Genomic DNA, 26,347 nt, shown 5'->3' with positions numbered 1-26,347 from the left:
TACCCTTAGGAAAGTTGAAACTTACACGTCATTCCTCACAGAAATTGGGACTTTTTTCCTACTAAATAATTTTTCTAAAAGACTTATTTATTTATTTGTGGTGGGGGTGGGGGTCGGAGAGGCAGAGGGAGATGGAGAGAATTTCAAACAGACCCCTTCCCAGAAAGAGCCCCATGCTGGCTTGATTCCATGACCCATAAGATCATGACCTGAGCTAAAATCCCCAGTTGGATGCTTAACCAACTGAGCCACCCAGGTGCGCTAAACAATGTTTTTTAATGATATCTCTGTTATCGTGATGAGCTAAGCCGTGTAAAAGCAGAAGATAATGTTTAATAGAATGTTCCAGAAACTTGTCTTATTTTTCATCTCCACTCTTTTGAATGGATACAGAATCTGTACTGATTTCAGGATAACTTGTATAGAAAAGTGATTTCCCAAACCAGTTGAACTTAGACATTTCCTTTGTTTTCTTTTCCTCTTCAATATATAATAAATGCACAGAAATATTTAGATCATGTATACACCCAAAAGAGAGAATTAAGAAAATTATCTAGGTGTTGCCATTGGATTTTTTTTAAAGCTTTATTGAGATAGAATACACATTCCATACAATTCACCCATTTAATATGTGTAGTTCAATGTTTCTGAGTATATTGATAGAGTTGAGCAACCATTACTGCCATCAAGTAGAACATTTTAATGACCCTGAAAAGAAACCCTTAATCGTTGCCCCCAGGCTCAGGCAACCACCAGTCTACTTCCCGCCTCTGTAGAGTTGCCCATTCTGAATATTTCTTATGTATAGGAATCACACAGTGTGTGGTCCTTTGCGACTAGCTTCCTTCGCTTAATGTTTTTGGGGTTCATCTGTGTCATAGCATATATCAGTGCTTCATTCCTTATTATCAAACAGTACTCCACTGGGGGCTAAAACCCTTGATCATTCATCATTTGATGCACCTTTGGGTTGTTTCCACTTTTTGGCCATTAACAATGCTGCTGTGAACGTTCATTTAGTTCTTGTCTAGACATCTGTTTTTATTTCCCTGCCATCACATTTGTATCCTCTCAGTTAATTGGGTTGATTTCACCATCTCTCAGTCTTTTTTTTTTTTAAATTAACATATAATGTATTATTTGTTTCAGGGGTACAGGTCTGTGATTCATCGGTCTTCAAGAATTCACAGCCCTCAGCATAGCATATACCCTCCCCATGTTCATCACCCAGCCACCCCATCCCTTGCACCTCCCCCGCTCCAGCAACCCTCAGTTTGTTTCCTGAGATTAAGAGTTTGTCTCCCTCCCCAGTCCCATCTTGTTTCAATTTTTCCTTCCCTACTCCCCCAAACCCCCATGTTGCCTCTCAAATTCCTCATATCAGAGAGCGCATATCATAATTGTCTTTCTCTGATTGACTTGTCTCACTCAGCATAATACCCTCCCTTTAGTTCCATCCACACATCATTGCAAATGGCAAGATTTCGTTTCTTTTGATGGCTGCATAGTAGTCCATTGTGTATATATACCACATCTTCTTTATTCATTCATCTGTTGATGGACATCTAGGTTCTTTCCATCGTTTGGCTATTGTGGACATTGCTGCTATAAACATTCGGGTACACGTGCCCCTTTGGATACCTACATTTGTATCTTTAGGGTAAATACTCAGTAATGTGGTTGCTGGGTCATAAGGTAGCTCTATTTTCAATTTCTTGAGGAACCTCCATGCTGTTTTCCAGAGTGGCTGCACCAGCTTACATTCCCACCAACAGTGTAGGAGGGTTCCCTTTTCTTCACATCCTTGCCAACACCTGATGTTTCCTGACTTGTTAATTTTAGCCATTCTGACTAGTGTGAGATGGTATCTCAGTATAGTTTTGATTTGTATTTCCTTGGTGCCAAGTGATGTTGAGCACTTTTTCATCTGTCTGTTGGCCATTTGGGTGTCTTCTTTGCAGAAATGTCTGTTCCTGTCCTCTGCCCATTTCCTGATTGGATTATTTGTTCTTTAAGTGTTGAGTATGATAAGTTCTTTATAGATTTTGGATACTAGCCCTATATCTGATATGTCATTTGCAAATATCGTCTCCCATTTTGTCAGTTGTCTTTTGGTTGTGTTAACTGTTTCCTTTGCTGTGCAAAAGCTTTTGCTCTTGACGAAGTCCCGATAGTTCATTTTTTGCCCTTGCGCCCCTTGCTTTTGGGGATGTTTCTAGGAAGAAGTTCTTGCGACTGAGGTCAAAGAGGTTGCCGTCTGTGTTCTCCTGAAGGATTATGATGGATTCCTGTCTCTCACATTGAGGTCCTTCATCCATTTGGAGTCTATTTTTTGGGTGTGGTATAAGGAGATGGTCCAGTTTCATTCTTCTGCTTGTGGCTGTTCAATTTTCCCGGCACCATTTGTTTTTTTTTTTAAGATTTTATTTATTTATTTGATAGACAGAGATTACAAGTAGTCAGAGAGGCAGGCAGGGAGAGAAGAGAGGAGGAAGCAGGCTTCCTGCTGAGCAGAGAGCCCGATGTGGGGCTCGATCCCAGGACCCTGGAATCATGACCCAAGCCGAAGGCAGAGGCTTTAACCCACTGAGCCACCCAGGCGCCCATGGCACCATTTGTTGAAGAGACTGTCTTTTTTCCATTGGGCATTCTTTCCTGCTTTGTTGAAGATCAGTTGACCATAGACTTGAGGGTCCCTTTCTGGGCTCTCTATTCTGTTTCATTGATCTATGTGTCTGTTTTTGTGCCAGTACTACACTGTCTTGATGATGACAGCTTTGTCATAGAGCTTGAAGTCTGGAATTGTGATGCCTCCAGCATCAAGCCTTGCATTAGGCTCCCTGCTCAGCAGAGGGCCTGCTTCTCCCTCTCCCTCTGCAGCTCCCCCTGCTTGTGTTCTCTCTGTCTGTCAAATAAACAAATTAAATGTAAAAAAAAAAAACCCACAAAAATTTAATTATGTTGAGTTGAGCATCTCATCTTTTTACGTGTGTTATTATCCATTTCTATATCTTCCTTAAAGACCGAATCAATTATTTTGTCCATTTCTTTATTGGATTGTCTTTTCATTATTGTAAGAGTTATTTGCGTATCCTAAATACAGATCCCTTATCAGATATAAGATTTTCAAATCTTTTCTCTTATTCAGTAGCTTGACTTTTCGCTTTATTGATGGTGATGTTTGAAGCAAAGACGTGTTTAATTTTGATGAAGTATACTTAATCATTTTTGTCTTTTGGTGTCATATCTAAGAAACTGTTGCCAAATCCAGTCACAAATGATACACCTATGTTTTTTTTCTAAGAGTTTTATAGTTTTACCTCTTATGTTTTGAGTAAATTTTGTATATATGCCATGAGGTAGAGGTCTAATTTTATTACTTTGCATGTGGATATCCATTTGTCCTAGTACCATTTGTTAAAAAGACTATTCTTATTCCATTTAATTTTTTTATACCCTCGTTATACGTCAGTTCACCATAATGTAGCATTTTCTTTTTAGATTGTCAGTTCTAATACATTGATCTATATGTCTATCCTTATGTCACTGTCCAATCAAATTTTATGAGACATCTTCCCTAGTCCTCTGGTGAATTACCACTCACTTATGTAATAATAAAAGTCACTGTAGTAGAGCTTAACCTTACTCCTGTAGACATTTTTTGCTTCTTAAAAAGGAGACTTTTACCAACTTATGCCTTGCTGACTCCCTGATCCAATGAGAAATTAGGCTCAAAAAGCTAGAGTCCTATTTCTTTTCTCCATTCATATCTCTAGTCTCTCACTCAGTGCCTCGCATATCCATTTTCATCAGATCTTGGTTGTAGGATCTGCTGTCTACTATTTACTTCATTATGTTTTATGAACTTGTTATAAAGTGTAGACTCATCCGTAAATTTCACCATCTAGGACGGAAAAGATGAACTCTGGGCCTTCAGCTTTCCTGTTTTGAAATCTTGCTAATCCAAAATTGCAACTCACAATTCGATAGTCTTTTGACCTGGTTCTTGTGTATAGCACTCGTGTTGATCCTATTCTTGGCACAGATCCTACATTCTCAGAAAACTCAGTTGTCTTTATCCATCTTCTTTTAGTTTAAATAGAAAGATATGTACTTTAATAGCTCAATACATAATTAATGGAATAAACATTTATTACATTATTTCCAGAATACAGCTGTAAATTATCAGGTTTTATTTAATGGAGTTATCAGAGACAAGTAGTAGATAATCAGTTTAAGTTCCAAAAAAAAAAAAAAATTTCAAAGCCTGTTTGTATGATATGGGAAAGCTTTGTGGCACAACGTAAAGACGAGGTGGTCTTACTTATCTGCCCACATAAACAAGCTTGGAGTAAGATAAAGGAGAAGGTTATATTCAATTTAAAGAATGCCAAAGGATAGTACATTTGGTTTTCTAATGAAAAGATTAAAAATGATTCCATAATGTTCTCTTTATTTCCTCACTGATGAAAACAGAATAAAGATTGAGTATTAGATTGATTAAAAAATACTCAAAGCTGCCTATTTCTTTAAGAATTTCAGTTAATGGAGATCAGGTAAAAGGTCAGATTTTGGTTATTAAACTATTTCTAATTTTTCAGCTATTATACTTCAAATCACATTGTCTCTCTGCTTGCAAGTTTTTCTTTTCCCCTAGCTTGAGGGGAAATTCTGAAAAGGCGTTCCTGCCAGTTGTAATAATTTGTAATTGAAGGGAATCTTAGAAAAATATCTTAAGAGAAAGGAAGACGGTGGCAGAGTAAGAGGAGCCTAGGTTCACCTAATCCCTGAAGACTAAGAGAACAAAGTCCACTAATAGAGAGAAGAGGCCACATCAAAGAAGGTAGGAAGTACAGAGATGTCGTTAAGGAGAGAAACAGGTCCTGGCTGCTGCAGAGGAGAAGGGAGTCTTGGTCATGGAGAAGGGCAGGAGCGAGACATGGGACTGCACAAAGAGAACATTTCCCTGTAGCCACTGGCTACACTGGAAAGTGAAAGGAGCCTAATTTCATGAGTTCTTACAACCAGGGGGACTTAAAACCTGGACTTATAAAGGTCACTGGGCTTGGCTGGGATAGAGCCTGTAGGGCGCTGTGCTGCTCTTGGAGAGAAGGCAGGCAAACAACCCGGGAACATACAGCATGGAAACAGTGATCTGAATGCTGTCTGGGGCATACAGTAGGGAAATTACTCTTCTCAGAGCATTTCCCTGAGAGGCAGTGTTCACAGAGACCCCTCTATGGGAACAAAGGCCATTTCCCTCCACTGCCTCTCAGCACAAGCAGAGAGCCATCTGTGGGAAGCAGTGCAGCTCGGACACTGGCTGCCTAATCTGCTTACACCGAGCACCCTCGCTTTGCACTCCAGTGGAACTGCCCTGCTCAATCATTCTTGCCTCAGTTCCACCACAGCAGGCCTTTCCCCCAGAAAATCAGCACAAGCCCCTGCCCACACCACATCTGACCAGATTCGGGAGGGCCTCAGTTCCAGTGGAGGTGGTGACAGGTCTCATTTCACAAGCACACCAGAGCACACCTAGTTCAAAGTTGCTACCTTCAGGCCAGGTACCAAACACTGCCCACAGCGCTTAGGGAGAGCCTCTGCAGATATCTGGCCTGAAGGATAGAGCAGCCAGAACACAACAGCAGAGTGCATGCAGCACACACTAGATACTCCCCTAAGCACGAGACCCTGGGCACTACATGATGTCTTTTTACATAAGTCCATTACTTTTGGGAGCAGATGATGTAACTGGCTTTTCTAACACAGAGAAGCTGGTAGACACTTAGATAAAATGAGAAAACAGAGGAATTTGTCTCAAATGAGAGAACAGGATAAGGCCACGGGTCCAGAGATTTAAGTGAGACAGACGTAAATATCATGGCTGATGGAGGATTTAAAGCAGTGATCATAGGGATACTCACCGGACTTGAGAAAAGGATGGACAACATCAGTGAGACCCTTACAACAGAGATAAAAGAGTTAAAAAAGAATCAGAGATGAAGAATGGAATAAATGAGACAAGAAGCACACCTAATGAAATGAACAGCAGGCTGGAAAAAAACAGAGGAACAAATTAACAACTTAGAAGTCAAATTAATGGAAAGCAATGAAGCCAAAGAAGGGAGAGAAAGAAGAATTATGCAAAATGAGACCAGACCTAGGGAACTCAGTGACTCCATCAAATATAATAACGTTCATGTTATAGGAGTCCCAGTAGAAGAAGGGAGAAAAAAGGTGTAAGAAAACTTGTTTCTAGAAATAATAGCAGAAAACTTCCCTAATCTAGGGAAGGCAACAGACATCAAGATCCAGGAGACACCGAAAACTATCAAAATCAACAATAGTAGGCCAACACCAAGACCTACTGTAATTGAATTTTCAAAATATACTGATAAAGAAAACATCTTAAAAGCAGGAAAGCAAGTCAGTAACTTCCAGGGGAAACCCCTTAAGGCTAGCAGGAAGTTTTTCAGCAGAAACTTTGCAAGCCAGAAGGGAGTGGTATTATCTATTCAATGTGGTGAATGGGAAAAATCTGTAGCCAAAAATACTCTATCCAGCAAGCCTATTACTCAGAATAGGAGATATAGAGTTTCCCGGATTAAAAACTAAAGGAGTTTGTGACTGCCACAAGAACTATTAAAGGGGACTCTTTGAGTGGAAAGAAGAGACCAAATGTGACAGTATAAGGCAGGAAACACAAAAGTAGCAAAAAATGAACATTTATATAAAAAATAAGGAACTCAGGAAAGAAGGATATAAAATATAATACCTTACCTAAATCATGGGGAGAAGAGAAAAGAATGGGCTCAAACTGAAAGACCAGCAGCTTAATATAGACGGCTATATGCAGAAGTGGTTATATACAAATTATATATCAGAAACCACTAATAGTGGTGCCTGGGTGGCTTAGTTGGTTAAGCATCTGACTTGATTTCAGCTCAGGTCATAATCTCAGGGTTGTGAGATTGATCCCTGCACTGCACTCTATTCCGGCCATGGAGTCTGCTTAAGATTCTCTTTCCCTCTCCCCACTCCACTTGTGCCCTCTCTAAAAAGAAATCAAAACCACTGATAAACACTCAAAGAGGAGAAAGAAATCCAAATATATCACTAAAACCAGTAAAACATCGAAGACACAAAAAATGATCAGAGAAAATCTCCAGAAACAACCACAAAGCAAGTAGTAAAATGACAAATACATATCTATCGATAATTACTTTGGATATAAATGGGGTAAGTGCTCCAATCAAAAGACACAGGATGTCAGAGTGGATTAAAGAAGAAGGAGAAGGAGAAGGAGAAGGAGAAGGAGAAGAAGAAACAAGACCCATGTATAAGCTGCTTGCAAGAGTTTTATTTTTGTCATAAGGACACTTGCAGATTGGAAGTCAGGGGATGGAAAAAACATGTATCCTGCAAATGGATATCAGAAGAAAGTCAGAATAGTAAGACTTAAATTGGACAAAAGAGAGTCTAAAAGAAAGACTGTAGTAAGAGACAAGAGCACTATATCATAATAAAGAGGACAGTCTGACAGGAAGAAGAGCTATGAATTGTAAATATTTATGCACCCAACATGGGATCACCCAAGTACATAAAACAATTAATGACTAACATAAAAGAACTAATTGATAATAATACAATAATACTAGGGCCCTTTAATTTTATTATATATGTTTTAAATGAAATTCATTGCTTTTATTCCTAATTGCAAAGGTATCCATGAAGACAATGTACAATTCAGATATTTTAGGAAGGAATAGAAATAACCAATAGTTGCGTACTTTCACACACCACTTACATCAATGGACAGATCAGAAATTCAACAAGGAAACGGTGGCTTTATATGATGCACTGGACTAGATGGACTAAAGAGATATATTCAAAATATTCCATCCTTAAACAACAGAATCCACATTCTGGAACATTCTGTAGAATAGATCACATATTAGGCCACAAAATAAGTCTTTTTTTAAAATTTAACTTTATTTTTTTTTTCAGTGTTCCCAACTTCATTGTTTATGCACCACACCCAGTGCTCCATGCAATATGTGCCCTCCATAATCCCCACAACACCGGTCTTAATAAATACAAGAAGACTGAAGTCATACCATGCACCTTTTCTGATCACAATACTATTAAATTAGAAGTCAGCCACAGGAAACACTCTGAAAGACCACAAATACATGTGGGTTAAGTAACATTCTACTAAACAATGAATGGACCAAAAGGAAATAAAAGAATAAATTTTTAAAAAATACATGGAAGCAAATGAAAATGAAAACACAATTGCCCAAACTTTTGAGATACAGTAAATATGGTTCTAAGACGGAAGTATATAGCAATACAGGCCTACGTCAAGAAAGAAGAAAAATCTAAAAACAGCCTAACCTTCACCTAAAGAAGCTAGAAAAAGAACAAGAAATGAAGCCTGAAGTCAGCAGAAGGACGGAGATAATAAAAATTAGAGCAGTAGTAGTAGTGGGTAGCTCAGTTGGTTAAGCAGCAGACTCTTGATTTCAGCTCAGGTCGTGATCTCAGAGTCCTGGGATTGAGCCCTGCTTTTGGCTCTGTACTTAGTGGGGAGTCTACTTGAGGATTCTCTCATTCCCTCTCCATTTGACCCTCTCCCCACTTTCTCTTTCTCTCAAATAAATTTTTTTTTTTAAAAATTAGAGCAGAAGAAAACACTATAGAAACTTTAAAAAGACAAAAATAGAAGAGATCAATGAAACCAGGAGCTGGTTCTTTGAAAAAATGAATAAAACCGATAAAGCTTTAGCCAGAGCTATCAGAAAGAAGAGAAGAAGGACCCAAATAATATCACAGATGAGAGAGGAGAAATAACAACCAACACCACAGAAATGCAGACAATTATAAAAGGATATCATGAACAACTATATGCCAGCAATGTGGACAATGTAGAAGAAATGGACAAATTCCTAGAAACATATAAATTACCAGAACTGAAACAAGAATAGAAAATTTGAACAGACTGAAAACCAGCAAAAAAATTGAATCATTAATCCAAAAACTATGAACAAACACAAGTCCAGGACCAGAGGCAAATTCTACCGAGCATTTAAAGGAAGAGTTAGTATCTATTCTCAAACTATTCAAAAAAACAGAAAAGGAAGGAAAAACTCCAAATTCATTCTATGAGGCCAGTATTACCCTGATACCAAAATGAGACAAAGACACCCCAAAAAGAACTCTAAGCCAATCTCTTTGGTGAACATGGACGCAAAAATCCTCAACAAAATACTCGCAAACGGAATCCAACAATACATTAAAAAAATCATCACGATGATCAAATGGGATTTATTCCTAGGTTATGGGGGTGTTTTAATATCAGCAAATCAATCATTGTGATACACTAAATTAATAAAAGGAGAAGAATCATCTGATCATTTCAAAAGATGTAGAAAAAACATTTGAGGGGCACCTGGGTGGCTCAGTGGGTTAAATCCTCTGCCTTTGGCTCAGGTCATGATCTCAGGGTCCTGGGATCAAGCCCCACATCGGGCTCCCTGCTCGGCAGGGAGCCCGCTTCCCCCCCACCTCTCTGCCTGCCTCTCTGCCTACTTGTGATCTCTGTCTGTCAAATAAATAAATAAAATCTTTTAAAAAAAATAGCATTTGACAAAGTGCAACATCTATTCATGATAACAAAGTAAAACATCAATTCATGATAAAAACCCTCAACAGGGGCGCCTGGGTGGCTCAGTGGGTTAAAGCCTCTGCCTTCAGTTCAGGTCATGATCCCAGGGTCCTGAGATCGAGCCCCACATCGGGCTCTCTGCTATGCAGGGAGCCTGCTTCTTCCTTTCTCTCTCTGCCTGCCTCTCTGCCTACTTGTGATCTCTGTCAAATAAGTAAATAAAATCTTAAACAAACAAACAAACAAACAAAACCCCTCAACACAGTAGGTTTAGAAGGAACATACTTCAACATAATAAAGGTCATATATAAAAAATGCACAGGTAATGACATCCTAAATGGGGGAAAACGGAAAGAAAAACCTCTTAGATCTTGCTTCTGGTTATGGGCTTCTTCTGATTAGCACTGTTTGTCATTATTAAATTAAGCTTAGGAGCACCTGGGTGGCTCAGATGGTTAAATGTCTGCCTTCGGCTCAGGTCATGATCTCCAGGTCCTGGGATCGAGTCCCATGTCAGGCTCCCAGCTCAGCAGGGAGTCTGCTTCTCCCTCTCCTCTGCCTCTCCCCCTGCTTGTGCTCTGTCTCTCCATATCTCTCCCAAATGAATAAATTTTAAAAAATTAAAAAAAATTAATCTTAACATTTATTACTTCCCACTTTAATGGAGACTAGTTTCTACTGTATAAATTATGTATCTTATTAACTCTTCTTGTCATCCGTTTTTCTATCTGTTTGTTTTTTCTTAACGAACTCCCCAACGTTTAGTGGCTTAAATAAATAACATTTATTTTGTTGACAAATCTACTGTTAGGAAAAGCGTGGCCAGGACAGCTTGTTTCTCTTCCCCTAGCTTCAGGTGGGGCAGCTGAAAGGCTTGGGGCTGGACCTGTTTGAAGATTTGTTCACTCACATCTGGTGGTGTTGATGCTGGCTATTGCCTAGGGCTATCGTTGGGGCAGGCACCCGAAACACCCGAAACACTGAAGGCACACCTGGACTCTTTGTGGCCTGAACTTTCTTACAAGATGGGGGGCTCAATTCCAACAAAGCTGCCTGAGCTGCAGAGCAAGGCAGAAGCTCTATTGTCTTTTGCAACCTAGCCTTGGAATACACATTGTGATGCTCACAATTCACCATATTGTGTTAGGAGAAAGTCACTAAGATAGGCCCATGGTCTTTTTTTTTTTTTTTTTTAATGGAATGAATATGTAAAACCTATGAGATTAAGAGTCATTTATGGTTTTTCTCCCTCCCAATCCCATCTTGTTTCATTTATTCTTCTCCTATCCCCCTAACCCCCCATGTTGGGGGTTGCTGGGGGGAGGTGGGGTTGGGAGAGGGGGAGGGGGTTATGGACATTGGGGAGGGTATGTGCTATCGTGAGTGCTGTGAAGTGTGTAAACCTGGTGATTCACAGACCTGTACCCCTGAGGATAAAAATACATTATATGTTTATTAAAAAGAAAAAAAAGGACAGATGAATACCCAACTTTTGGAGCAACATGGACGGGACTGGAAGTGATTATGCTGAGTGAAATAGGTCAAGCAGAGAGAGTCAAGTATCATATGATTTCACTTATTTGTGGAGCATAACAAATAACATGGAGGACCTTGGGAGATGGAGAGGAGAAGGAAGTTGAGGGAAATTGGAAGGGGAGGCGAACCATAGGCGACAATGGACTCTGAAAAACAACCTGAGGGTTTTGAAGGGGCAGGGGTGGGAGGTTGGGGGAACCAGGTGGTGGATAATAGGGAGGGCACGTATTGCATGGAGCACTGGGTGTTGTGCAAAAACAATGAATACTGTTACGTTGAAAAAATAAATAAGTTAATTAAAAATAGGTAAAAAAAAACCACAAAAACCTATGCACACATTTAAAAAGCAGCGTGATTTACCCACTAGCCACAATTTTTTATATTCCTCCCACATGAAAAATACACTCACCTCCCCACCATACCTCCCATAAATCTCAGTTCTCCTGGCACTGGGTTTAGGCCTGAGTCCAACATCTTATCATCTTAGTCAGGTACAGCAGGGATAAGGTGCCTGAAGTATAGTCCCTTGAGTGCAAGTGAACCCTTGTGAATTAAGGAAGACAGTTCTCTACCACTCAAAATGGAACACTCTGGTAACCTGCTGAGGACTCTCCCATTGAAAGCAGATGGGAGGCACACTAGTCCATAGCAGTTTGGAAACACACCCTGAAGCATGCTGTCAGTTCTTCAGTTAGGACTTGGTCCTAACCACCCGAATGCTTCTCCATGGCTGTTTGCTTTACTCTTTGAGCTCTTGGTTCTGTCCTTTTCCTAAGGAATGACCTGTGTTTGTAGCTGCTTTTTCAGCCTGCTTCCTCCTGGTGGGACTTCTAAGACTCAATGGCCTATTTTTAGTTTGTACTATCTTGGTCTCTTTTAGTCCAAGCTCGCAAACACTGTTTTTGCTACTATAATTCTCTTCGTTTTTTGAGTTTTCCGTGAATATGATTGGATTTCATGCCATTAGAAAAGCCATTCTCCTGGGTCTTTTTGAGATAAGCTTTTCACCTCAGGTTTCCTGTGCAGCTCTCATTTGACAATGCCTTTCAAATTCTCATACTCTTAAGATCCTTAAAGAAATTTGAGGCACATCTTAAATCCTTCTCAAGTCTTAATAAAGGGTTTATAGTTTTGGCTTCACCCATAGGCCGTGTCTTCCAGGATTTGCTTTTATCTCAGAAGCCATTTCTTTATTTTAGCGTTATTTGACAATACAGCATGTGGAGAGGCTGTAAATGAGGAACAGGTAGATGAACCCAGTAAGTCCTGGTTCCTTCATATTGAATAGTCTTTCTTTAGCTTCTCTCTCCTGTCAGTTTTACTTTCAAGTGGTTTGTGGCACGAGTTCCTTTTCCCTCTAGTGTCATTTTCTTCACTTGTCTAGAAGCCTTTGCTGTAAGCCTCTTCAAGGGCCGTCAGGTTTCCGCAAACAGTCATTGGAAGCCCTTTTGGTTTTCATTCTTACTCTTCTCTGCTTCTCACTCTTAGTTTTCTTTCAGGTTCCACCCACCACCTGGTTCAAAGAAGGTTTAGTTTTAGTTTTTTGGGTTATTTTTAATGGCAGCATCCCATTTTAATATCAGTGTCTGTTTCAGTTATTTATTGCTGTATAATAAACCATCTCATAACCTAGTGGCTCAAAACAGCATTTATCTTGTTCACAAATCTTTGGACAAGGCTGAGTAAGGCCAACTCATTTCTTCTTCATTTGGCATCACCTGGGATGACTGGAAGCTGGGAACTAGAATCTTCTAAAACCTCGTTCATGCACATGTTGGGCTATTGAGGCTGGCTTTGGGCTAGGATGTTATCCTAGGATGTACAGTATCTCAGTACTTTTTATACATATATACATAAGTATAAGTATATATATATATATATATAAGCATAAATATATGTATATATACATATACATATATACTTTGAAACATTTATACATTTATACAAACTATACATGGTAGCTTTATATACATTTTAGGCTGGCATAATTTTATTCCTATTTATATAAATTTGAATTTTTAGTCTGAAATCATGTATTCTTATGACCTTTTAATCCTTTGAAGGCCCTTACTTTTCATTAAATCATAATTTGGGACAACTGTGATGAGCTTTAGCAAAACTATATTTGATTTAATCTTCCCACTGCTATTTATAATTTTTTAAGCAATTTTACAAATAATTTGCTCATTTCAAAGCTCAATTACTATCATTTGGGCATAAGTTTGTCCAACACAAGGAGAATTGTAGCTCTGTAATTTATTAATTGGGCATTGGATCTCCATTTTCAGATTAATGAGGGGTGGCAGGATTCTTGTGTAGCAGGAATGGAGGTCAGGGGGAGAGGTGAAAGCCAGGTCATCTAGGGTCTTGAAGGCCATTAGAATGACTTCACTTATGTTCTGAGATAGTTATCTGTTAAAAGGGTTTGAGCAGAGGATTGAACATGTGAGGAACTCTGACATTAACTGAAGCCTCTAATAAAGAAGAGGGAAAACATTTCATACGGTAGAATTTACCAGTGTTAGTCCCACCTATATACCCATTTGTTCTTGAGACTTCAGTCGATTGGGAAGCTTTGCGAAAATTCATCCACAAGGAATGGATAGTGGGGCTGAACTAATTATCTCAGTAACATAATACTGACTAGGCAGGATAACATCTTTTTGTGTCTTTAACCAAATTCATTAAACAGCCATAATGTGTACATGATAGGAAAAGGAGATGAACTGATGTTTGTACTGAAATTTTCCGAGTACATAGGTTAAAGTTATATGTTGTTAACATAATTTAATAGTAAGATGATTTATAAAACCAGTAACAGAAATGTCTTATTAGGTCGCTGTGAGACAACTTCAAGAAGAACTGGCCGATACCCTAAAAAAACTATCTATGTCAGAGGCTTCACTGGAGGAGACATCACGTTGTCGTACGAATTTAGAAGATGAGGTACAGGACTTAAAGAAAAAACTGGCTCAGAGTAGGAATCAGGTATGTATGAAATGTCACATGTCAAGTTAATCTGTAGTTGGTTAAATAATATGAAGTGTTTTAGGATGCTTATTTCCATGGACCACTTCCTTCTGTATTTTCATTATAATTAATTTAATATAATTTTAGTATCCCCACAATGTACTTATTTCTTAAACTTTGACTCTCATTCTGTTATTTGTGTTATACATTTTTCTCTTATAGTAGTTACCCTTAGGAAAGTTGAAACTTACACGTCATTCCTCACAGAAATTGGGACTTTTTTCCTACTAAATAATTTTTCTAAAAGACTTATTTATTTATTTGTGGTGGGGGTGGGGGTCGGAGAGGCAGAGGGAGATGGAGAGAATTTCAAACAGACCCCTTCCCAGAAAGAGCCCCATGCTGGCTTGATTCCATGACCCATAAGATCATGACCTGAGCTAAAATCCCCAGTTGGATGCTTAACCAACTGAGCCACCCAGGTGCGCTAAACAATGTTTTTTAATGATATCTCTGTTATCGTGATGAGCTAAGCCGTGTAAAAGCAGAAGATAATGTTTAATAGAATGTTCCAGAAACTTGTCTTATTTTTCATCTCCACTCTTTTGAATGGATACAGAATCTGTACTGATTTCAGGATAACTTGTATAGAAAAGTGATTTCCCAAACCAGTTGAACTTAGACATTTCCTTTGTTTTCTTTTCCTCTTCAATATATAATAAATGCACAGAAATATTTAGATCATGTATACACCCAAAAGAGAGAATTAAGAAAATTATCTAGGTGTTGCCATTGGATTTTTTTTAAAGCTTTATTGAGATAGAATACACATTCCATACAATTCACCCATTTAATATGTGTAGTTCAATGTTTCTGAGTATATTGATAGAGTTGAGCAACCATTACTGCCATCAAGTAGAACATTTTAATGACCCTGAAAAGAAACCCTTAATCGTTGCCCCCAGGCTCAGGCAACCACCAGTCTACTTCCCGCCTCTGTAGAGTTGCCCATTCTGAATATTTCTTATGTATAGGAATCACACAGTGTGTGGTCCTTTGCGACTAGCTTCCTTCGCTTAATGTTTTTGGGGTTCATCTGTGTCATAGCATATATCAGTGCTTCATTCCTTATTATCAAACAGTACTCCACTGGGGGCTAAAACCCTTGATCATTCATCATTTGATGCACCTTTGGGTTGTTTCCACTTTTTGGCCATTAACAATGCTGCTGTGAACGTTCATTTAGTTCTTGTCTAGACATCTGTTTTTATTTCCCTGCCATCACATTTGTATCCTCTCAGTTAATTGGGTTGATTTCACCATCTCTCAGTCTTTTTTTTTTTTTTTTTAAATTAACATATAATGTATTATTTGTTTCAGGGGTACAGGTCTGTGATTCATCGGTCTTCAAGAATTCACAGCCCTCAGCATAGCATATACCCTCCCCATGTTCATCACCCAGCCACCCCATCCCTTGCACCTCCCCCGCTCCAGCAACCCTCAGTTTGTTTCCTGAGATTAAGAGTTTGTCTCCCTCCCCAGTCCCATCTTGTTTCAATTTTTCCTTCCCTACTCCCCCAAACCCCCATGTTGCCTCTCAAATTCCTCATATCAGAGAGCGCATATCATAATTGTCTTTCTCTGATTGACTTGTCTCACTCAGCATAATACCCTCCCTTTAGTTCCATCCACACATCATTGCAAATGGCAAGATTTCGTTTCTTTTGATGGCTGCATAGTAGTCCATTGTGTATATATACCACATCTTCTTTATTCATTCATCTGTTGATGGACATCTAGGTTCTTTCCATCGTTTGGCTATTGTGGACATTGCTGCTATAAACATTCGGGTACACGTGCCCCTTTGGATACCTACATTTGTATCTTTAGGGTAAATACTCAGTAATGTGGTTGCTGGGTCATAAGGTAGCTCTATTTTCAATTTCTTGAGGAACCTCCATGCTGTTTTCCAGAGTGGCTGCACCAGCTTACATTCCCACCAACAGTGTAGGAGGGTTCCCTTTTCTTCACATCCTTGCCAACACCTGATGTTTCCTGACTTGTTAATTTTAGCCATTCTGACTAGTGTGAGATGGTATCTCAGTATAGTTTTGATTTGTATTTCCTTGGTGCCAAGTGATGTTGAGCACTTTTTCATCTGTCTGTTGGCCATTTGGGTGTCTTCTTTGCAGAAATGTCTGTTCCTGTCCTCTGTCCATTTCCTGATTGGATTATTTGTTCTTTAAGTGTTGAGTATGATAAGTTCTTTATAGATTTTGGATACTAGCCCTATATCTGATATGTCATTTGCAAATATCGTCTCCCATTTTGTCAGTTGTCTTTTGGTTGTGTTAACTGTTTCCTTTGCTGTGCAAAAGCTTTTGCTCTTGACGAAGTCCCGATAGTTCATTTTTTGCCCTTGCGCCCCTTGCTTTTGGGGATGTTTCTAGGAAGAAGTTCTTGCGACTGAGGTCAAAGAGGTTGCCGTCTGTGTTCTCCTGAAGGATTATGATGGATTCCTGTCTCTCACATTGAGGTCCTTCATCCATTTGGAGTCTATTTTTTGGGTGTGGTATAAGGAGATGGTCCAGTTTCATTCTTCTGCTTGTGGCTGTTCAATTTTCCCGGCACCATTTGTTTTTTTTTGTTTTTTTTTTAAGATTTTATTTCTTTATTTGATAGACAGAGATTACAAGTAGTCAGAGAGGCAGGCAGGGAGAGAAGAGAGGAGGAAGCAGGCTTCCTGCTGAGCAGAGAGCCCGATGTGGGGCTCGATCCCAGGACCCTGGAATCATGACCCAAGCCGAAGGCAGAGGCTTTAACCCACTGAGCCACCCAGGCGCCCATGGCACCATTTGTTGAAGAGACTGTCTTTTTTCCATTGGGCATTCTTTCCTGCTTTGTTGAAGATCAGTTGACCATAGACTTGAGGGTCCCTTTCTGGGCTCTCTATTCTGTTTCATTGATCTATGTGTCTGTTTTTGTGCCAGTACTACACTGTCTTGATGATGACAGCTTTGTCATAGAGCTTGAAGTCTGGAATTGTGATGCCTCCAGCATCAAGCCTTGCATTAGGCTCCCTGCTCAGCAGAGGGCCTGCTTCTCCCTCTCCCTCTGCAGCTCCCCCTGCTTGTGTTCTCTCTGTCTGTCAAATAAACAAATTAAATGTAAAAAAAAAAAACCCACAAAAATTTAATTATGTTGAGTTGAGCATCTCATCTTTTTACGTGTGTTATTATCCATTTCTATATCTTCCTTAAAGACCGAATCAATTATTTTGTCCATTTCTTTATTGGATTGTCTTTTCATTATTGTAAGAGTTATTTGCGTATCCTAAATACAGATCCCTTATCAGATATAAGATTTTCAAATCTTTTCTCTTATTCAGTAGCTTGACTTTTCGCTTTATTGATGGTGATGTTTGAAGCAAAGACGTGTTTAATTTTGATGAAGTATACTTAATCATTTTTGTCTTTTGGTGTCATATCTAAGAAACTGTTGCCAAATCCAGTCACAAATGATACACCTATGTTTTTTTTCTAAGAGTTTTATAGTTTTACCTCTTATGTTTTGAGTAAATTTTGTATATATGCCATGAGGTAGAGGTCTAATTTTATTACTTTGCATGTGGATATCCATTTGTCCTAGTACCATTTGTTAAAAAGACTATTCTTATTCCATTTAATGTTTTTATACCCTCGTTATACGTCAGTTCACCATAATGTAGCATTTTCTTTTTAGATTGTCAGTTCTAATACATTGATCTATATGTCTATCCTTATGTCACTGTCCAATCAAATTTTATGAGACATCTTCCCTAGTCCTCTGGTGAATTACCACTCACTTATGTAATAATAAAAGTCACTGTAGTAGAGCTTAACCTTACTCCTGTAGACATTTTTTGCTTCTTAAAAAGGAGACTTTTACCAACTTATGCCTTGCTGACTCCCTGATCCAATGAGAAATTAGGCTCAAAAAGCTAGAGTCCTATTTCTTTTCTCCATTCATATCTCTAGTCTCTCACTCAGTGCCTCGCATATCCATTTTCATCAGATCTTGGTTGTAGGATCTGCTGTCTACTATTTACTTCATTATGTTTTATGAACTTGTTATAAAGTGTAGACTCATCCGTAAATTTCACCATCTAGGACGGAAAAGATGAACTCTGGGCCTTCAGCTTTCCTGTTTTGAAATCTTGCTAATCCAAAATTGCAACTCACAATTCGATACTCTTTTGACCTGGTTCTTGTGTATAGCACTCGTGTTGATCCTATTCTTGGCACAGATCCTACATTCTCAGAAAACTCAGTTGTCTTTATCCATCTTCTTTTAGTTTAAATAGAAAGATATGTACTTTAATAGCTCAATACATAATTAATGGAATAAACATTTATTACATTATTTCCAGAATACAGCTGTAAATTATCAGGTTTTATTTAATGGAGTTATCAGAGACAAGTAGTAGATAATCAGTTTAAGTTCCAAAAAAAAAAAAATTTTTTTTCAAAGCCTGTTTGTATGATATGGGAAAGCTTTGTGGCACAACGTAAAGACGAGGTGGTCTTACTTATCTGCCCACATAAACAAGCTTGGAGTAAGATAAAGGAGAAGGTTATATTCAATTTAAAGAATGCCAAAGGATAGTACATTTGGTTTTCTAATGAAAAGATTAAAAATGATTCCATAATGTTCTCTTTATTTCCTCACTGATGAAAACAGAATAAAGATTGAGTATTAGATTGATTAAAAAATACTCAAAGCTGCCTATTTCTTTAAGAATTTCAGTTAATGGAGATCAGGTAAAAGGTCAGATTTTGGTTATTAAACTATTTCTAATTTTTCAGCTATTATACTTCAAATCACATTGTCTCTCTGCTTGCAAGTTTTTCTTTTCCCCTAGCTTGAGGGGAAATTCTGAAAAGGCGTTCCTGCCAGTTGTAATAATTTGTAATTGAAGGGAATCTTAGAAAAATATCTTAAGAGAAAGGAAGACGGTGGCAGAGTAAGAGGAGCCTAGGTTCACCTAATCCCTGAAGACTAAGAGAACAAAGTCCACTAATAGAGAGAAGAGGCCACATCAAAGAAGGTAGGAAGTACAGAGATGTCGTTAAGGAGAGAAACAGGTCCTGGCTGCTGCAGAGGAGAAGGGAGTCTTGGTCATGGAGAAGGGCAGGAGCGAGACATGGGACTGCACAAAGAGAACATTTCCCTGTAGCCACTGGCTACACTGGAAAGTGAAAGGAGCTTAATTTCATGAGTTCTTACAACCAGGGGGACTTAAAACCTGGACTTATAAAGGTCACTGGGCTTGGCTGGGATAGAGCCTGTAGGGCGCTGTGCTGCTCTTGGAGAGAAGGCAGGCAAACAACCCGGGAACATACAGCATGGAAACAGTGATCTGAATGCTGTCTGGGGCATACAGTAGGGAAATTACTCTTCTCAGAGCATTTCCCTGAGAGGCAGTGTTCACAGAGACCCCTCTATGGGAACAAAGGCCATTTCCCTCCACTGCCTCTCAGCACAAGCAGAGAGCCATCTGTGGGAAGCAGTGCAGCTCGGACACTGGCTGCCTAATCTGCTTACACCGAGCACCCTCGCTTTGCACTCCAGTGGAACTGCCCTGCTCAATCATTCTTGCCTCAGTTCCACCACAGCAGGCCTTTCCCCCAGAAAATCAGCACAAGCCCCTGCCCACACCACATCTGACCAGATTCGGGAGGGCCTCAGTTCCAGTGGAGGTGGTGACAGGTCTCATTTCACAAGCACACCAGAGCACACCTAGTTCAAAGTTGCTACCTTCAGGCCAGGTACCAAACACTGCCCACAGCGCTTAGGGAGAGCCTCTGCAGATATCTGGCCTGAAGGATAGAGCAGCCAGAACACAACAGCAGAGTGCATGCAGCACACACTAGATACTCCCCTAAGCACGAGACCCTGGGCACTACATGATGTCTTTTTACATAAGTCCATTACTTTTGGGAGCAGATGATGTAACTGGCTTTTCTAACACAGAGAAGCTGGTAGACACTTAGATAAAATGAGAAAACAGAGGAATTTGTCTCAAATGAGAGAACAGGATAAGGCCACGGGTCCAGAGATTTAAGTGAGACAGACGTAAATATCATGGCTGATGGAGGATTTAAAGCAGTGATCATAGGGATACTCACCGGACTTGAGAAAAGGATGGACAACATCAGTGAGACCCTTACAACAGAGATAAAAGAGTTAAAAAAGAATCAGAGATGAAGAATGGAATAAATGAGACAAGAAGCACACCTAATGAAATGAACAGCAGGCTGGAAAAAACAGAGGAACAAATTAACAACTTAGAAGTCAAATTAATGGAAAGCAATGAAGCCAAAGAAGGGAGAGAAAGAAGAATTATGCAAAATGAGACCAGACCTAGGGAACTCAGTGACTCCATCAAATATAATAACGTTCATGTTATAGGAGTCCCAGTAGAAGAAGGGAGAAAAAAGGTGTAAGAAAACTTGTTTCTAGAAATAATAGCAGAAAACTTCCCTAATCTAGGGAAGGCAACAGACATCAAGATCCAGGAGACACCGAAAACTATCAAAATCAACAATAGTAGGCCAACACCAAGACCTACTGTAATTGAATTTTCAAAATATACTGATAAAGAAAACATCTTAAAAGCAGGAAAGCAAGTCAGTAACTTCCAGGGGAAACCCCTTAAGGCTAGCAGGAAGTTTTTCAGCAGAAACTTTGCAAGCCAGAAGGGAGTGGTATTATCTATTCAATGTGGTGAATGGGAAAAATCTGTAGCCAAAAATACTCTATCCAGCAAGCCTATTACTCAGAATAGGAGATATAGAGTTTCCCGGATTAAAAACTAAAGGAGTTTGTGACTGCCACAAGAACTATTAAAGGGGACTCTTTGAGTGGAAAGAAGAGACCAAATGTGACAGTATAAGGCAGGAAACACAAAAGTAGCAAAAAATGAACATTTATATAAAAAATAAGGAACTCAGGAAAGAAGGATATAAAATATAATACCTTACCTAAATCATGGGGAGAAGAGAAAAGAATGGGCTCAAACTGAAAGACCAGCAGCTTAATATAGACGGCTATATGCAGAAGTGGTTATATACAAATTATATATCAGAAACCACTAATAGTGGTGCCTGGGTGGCTTAGTTGGTTAAGCATCTGACTTGATTTCAGCTCAGGTCATAATCTCAGGGTTGTGAGATTGATCCCTGCACTGCACTCTATTCCGGCCATGGAGTCTGCTTAAGATTCTCTTTCCCTCTCCCCACTCCACTTGTGCCCTCTCTAAAAAGAAATCAAAACCACTGATAAACACTCAAAGAGGAGAAAGAAATCCAAATATATCACTAAAACCAGTAAAACATCGAAGACACAAAAAATGATCAGAGAAAATCTCCAGAAACAACCACAAAGCAAGTAGTAAAATGACAAATACATATCTATCGATAATTACTTTGGATATAAATGGGGTAAGTGCTCCAATCAAAAGACACAGGATGTCAGAGTGGATTAAAGAAGAAGGAGAAGGAGAAGGAGAAGGAGAAGGAGAAGAAGAAACAAGACCCATGTATAAGCTGCTTGCAAGAGTTTTATTTTTGTCATAAGGACACTTGCAGATTGGAAGTCAGGGGATGGAAAAAACATGTATCCTGCAAATGGATATCAGAAGAAAGTCAGAATAGTAAGACTTAAATTGGACAAAAGAGAGTCTAAAAGAAAGACTGTAGTAAGAGACAAGAGCACTATATCATAATAAAGAGGACAGTCTGACAGGAAGAAGAGCTATGAATTGTAAATATTTATGCACCCAACATGGGATCACCCAAGTACATAAAACAATTAATGACTAACATAAAAGAACTAATTGATAATAATACAATAATACTAGGGCCCTTTAATTTTATTATATATGTTTTAAATGAAATTCATTGCTTTTATTCCTAATTGCAAAGGTATCCATGAAGACAATGTACAATTCAGATATTTTAGGAAGGAATAGAAATAACCAATAGTTGTGTACTTTCACACACCACTTACATCAATGGACAGATCAGAAATTCAACAAGGAAACGGTGGCTTTATATGATGCACTGGACTAGATGGACTAAAGAGATATATTCAAAATATTCCATCCTTAAACAACAGAATCCACATTCTGGAACATTCTGTAGAATAGATCACATATTAGGCCACAAAATAAGTCTTTTTTTAAAATTTAACTTTATTTTTTTTTCAGTGTTCCCAACTTCATTGTTTATGCACCACACCCAGTGCTCCATGCAATATGTGCCCTCCATAATCCCCACAACACCGGTCTTAATAAATACAAGAAGACTGAAGTCATACCATGCACCTTTTCTGATCACAATACTATTAAATTAGAAGTCAGCCACAGGAAACACTCTGAAAGACCACAAATACATGTGGGTTAAGTAACATTCTACTAAACAATGAATGGACCAAAAGGAAATAAAAGAATAAATTTTTAAAAAATACATGGAAGCAAATGAAAATGAAAACACAATTGCCCAAACTTTTGAGATACAGTAAATATGGTTCTAAGACGGAAGTATATAGCAATACAGGCCTACGTCAAGAAAGAAGAAAAATCTAAAAACAGCCTAACCTTCACCTAAAGAAGCTAGAAAAAGAACAAGAAATGAAGCCTGAAGTCAGCAGAAGGACGGAGATAATAAAAATTAGAGCAGTAGTAGTAGTGGGTAGCTCAGTTGGTTAAGCAGCAGACTCTTGATTTCAGCTCAGGTCGTGATCTCAGAGTCCTGGGATTGAGCCCTGCTTTTGGCTCTGTACTTAGTGGGGAGTCTACTTGAGGATTCTCTCATTCCCTCTCCATTTGACCCTCTCCCCACTTTCTCTTTCTCTCAAATAAATTTTTTTTTTTAAAAATTAGAGCAGAAGAAAACACTATAGAAACTTTAAAAAGACAAAAATAGAAGAGATCAATGAAACCAGGAGCTGGTTCTTTGAAAAAATGAATAAAACCGATAAAGCTTTAGCCAGAGCTATCAGAAAGAAGAGAAGAAGGACCCAAATAATATCACAGATGAGAGAGGAGAAATAACAACCAACACCACAGAAATGCAGACAATTATAAAAGGATATCATGAACAACTATATGCCAGCAATGTGGACAATGTAGAAGAAATGGACAAATTCCTAGAAACATATAAATTACCAGAACTGAAACAAGAATAGAAAATTTGAACAGACTGAAAACCAGCAAAAAAATTGAATCATTAATCCAAAAACTATGAACAAACACAAGTCCAGGACCAGAGGCAAATTCTACCGAGCATTTAAAGGAAGAGTTAGTATCTATTCTCAAACTATTCAAAAAAACAGAAAAGGAAGGAAAAACTCCAAATTCATTCTATGAGGCCAGTATTACCCTGATACCAAAATGAGACAAAGACACCCCAAAAAGAACTCTAAGCCAATCTCTTTGGTGAACATGGACGCAAAAATCCTCAACAAAATACTCGCAAACGGAATCCAACAATACATTAAAAAAATCATCACGATGATCAAATGGGATTTATTCCTAGGTTATGGGGGTGTTTTAATATCAGCAAATCAATCATTGTGATACACTAAATTAATAAAAGGAGAAGAATCATCTGATCATTTCAAAAGATGTAGAAAAAACATTTGAGGGGCACCTGGGTGGCTCAGTGGGTTAAATCCTCTGCCTTTGGCTCAGGTCATGATCTCAGGGTCCTGGGATCAAGCCCCACATCGGGCTCCCTGCTCGGCAGGGAGCCCGCTTCCCCCCCACCTCTCTGCCTGCCTCTCTGCCTACTTGTGATCTCTGTCTGTCAAATAAATAAATAAAATCTTTTAAAAAAAATAGCATTTGACAAAGTGCAACATCTATTCATGATAACAAAGTAAAACATCAATTCATGATAAAAACCCTCAACAGGGGCGCCTGGGTGGCTCAGTGGGTTAAAGCCTCTGCCTTCAGTTCAGGTCATGATCCCAGGGTCCTGAGATCGAGCCCCACATCGGGCTCTCTGCTATGCAGGGAGCCTGCTTCTTCCTTTCTCTCTCTGCCTGCCTCTCTGCCTACTTGTGATCTCTGTCAAATAAGTAAATAAAATCTTAAACAAACAAACAAACAAACAAAACCCCTCAACACAGTAGGTTTAGAAGGAACATACTTCAACATAATAAAGGTCATATATAAAAAATGCACAGGTAATGACATCCTAAATGGGGGAAAACGGAAAGAAAAACCTCTTAGATCTTGCTTCTGGTTATGGGCTTCTTCTGATTAGCACTGTTTGTCATTATTAAATTAAGCTTAGGAGCACCTGGGTGGCTCAGATGGTTTAAATGTCTGCCTTCGGCTCAGGTCATGATCTCCAGGTCCTGGGATCGAGTCCCATGTCAGGCTCCCAGCTCAGCAGGGAGTCTGCTTCTCCCTCTCCTCTGCCTCTCCCCCTGCTTGTGCTCTGTCTCTCCATATCTCTCCCAAATGAATAAATTTTAAAAAATTAAAAAAAATTAATCTTAACATTTATTACTTCCCACTTTAATGGAGACTAGTTTCTACTGTATAAATTATGTATCTTTTTTTTTTTTTTTTTTTTTTTTTTTTTTTTTTTAAAAGATTTTATTTATTTATTTGACAGACGGAGATCACAAGTAGGCAGAGAGGCAGGCAGAGAGAGAGGAAGGGAAGCAGGCTCGCTGCTGAGCAGAGAGCCCGATGCGGGACTCGATCCCAGGACCCTGAGATCATGACCTGAGCCGAAGGCAGCGGCCCAACCCACTGAGCCACCCAGGCGCCCCTAAATTATGTATCTTATTAACTCTTCTTGTCATCCGTTTTTCTATCTGTTTGTTTTTTCTTAACGAACTCCCCAACGTTTAGTGGCTTAAATAAATAACATTTATTTTGTTGACAAATCTACTGTTAGGAAAAGCGTGGCCAGGACAGCTTGTTTCTCTTCCCCTAGCTTCAGGTGGGGCAGCTGAAAGGCTTGGGGCTGGACCTGTTTGAAGATTTGTTCACTCACATCTGGTGGTGTTGATGCTGGCTATTGCCTAGGGCTATCGTTGGGGCAGGCACCCGAAACACCCGAAACACTGAAGGCACACCTGGACTCTTTGTGGCCTGAACTTTCTTACAAGATGGGGGGCTCAATTCCAACAAAGCTGCCTGAGCTGCAGAGCAAGGCAGAAGCTCTATTGTCTTTTGCAACCTAGCCTTGGAATACACATTGTGATGCTCACAATTCACCATATTGTGTTAGGAGAAAGTCACTAAGATAGGCCCATGGTCTTTTTTTTTTTTTTTTAATGGAATGAATATGTAAAACCTATGAGATTAAGAGTCATTTATGGTTTTTCTCCCTCCCAATCCCATCTTGTTTCATTTATTCTTCTCCTATCCCCCTAACCCCCCATGTTGGGGGTTGCTGGGGGGAGGTGGGGTTGGGAGAGGGGGAGGGGGTTATGGACATTGGGGAGGGTATGTGCTATCGTGAGTGCTGTGAAGTGTGTAAACCTGGTGATTCACAGACCTGTACCCCTGAGGATAAAAATACATTATATGTTTATTAAAAAGAAAAAAAAGGACAGATGAATACCCAACTTTTGGAGCAACATGGACGGGACTGGAAGTGATTATGCTGAGTGAAATAGGTCAAGCAGAGAGAGTCAAGTATCATATGATTTCACTTATTTGTGGAGCATAACAAATAACATGGAGGACCTTGGGAGATGGAGAGGAGAAGGAAGTTGAGGGAAATTGGAAGGGGAGGCGAACCATAGGCGACAATGGACTCTGAAAAACAACCTGAGGGTTTTGAAGGGGCAGGGGTGGGAGGTTGGGGGAACCAGGTGGTGGATAATAGGGAGGGCACGTATTGCATGGAGCACTGGGTGTTGTGCAAAAACAATGAATACTGTTACGTTGAAAAAATAAATAAGTTAATTAAAAATAGGTAAAAAAAAAACACAAAAACCTATGCACACATTTAAAAAGCAGCGTGATTTACCCACTAGCCACAATTTTTTATATTCCTCCCACATGAAAAATACACTCACCTCCCCACCATACCTCCCATAAATCTCAGTTCTCCTGGCACTGGGTTTAGGCCTGAGTCCAACATCTTATCATCTTAGTCAGGTACA

General features: G+C 39.2%; 1 protein-coding gene across 1 annotated transcript in view; it reads left to right on the top strand.

Annotated features, from left to right (window-relative positions):
* The window catches only part of LOC123946521 (ankyrin repeat domain-containing protein 26-like), a 180,633-nt gene that overhangs the window by 91,108 nt on the left and 63,178 nt on the right, over positions 1–26,347 (top strand). The window contains 1 exon segment of the mRNA XM_046011883.1: positions 14,039–14,191. Coding sequence (XP_045867839.1) covers positions 14,039–14,191 — 153 coding nt within the window.

This window comes from Meles meles, chromosome 7 (genome assembly GCF_922984935.1).
Source record: "Meles meles chromosome 7, mMelMel3.1 paternal haplotype, whole genome shotgun sequence".
NCBI lineage: Eukaryota > Metazoa > Chordata > Mammalia > Carnivora > Mustelidae > Meles > Meles meles.
Note: the sequence above shows the minus strand (reverse complement) of the source record. Positions and strands in the feature narration are given on the sequence as shown.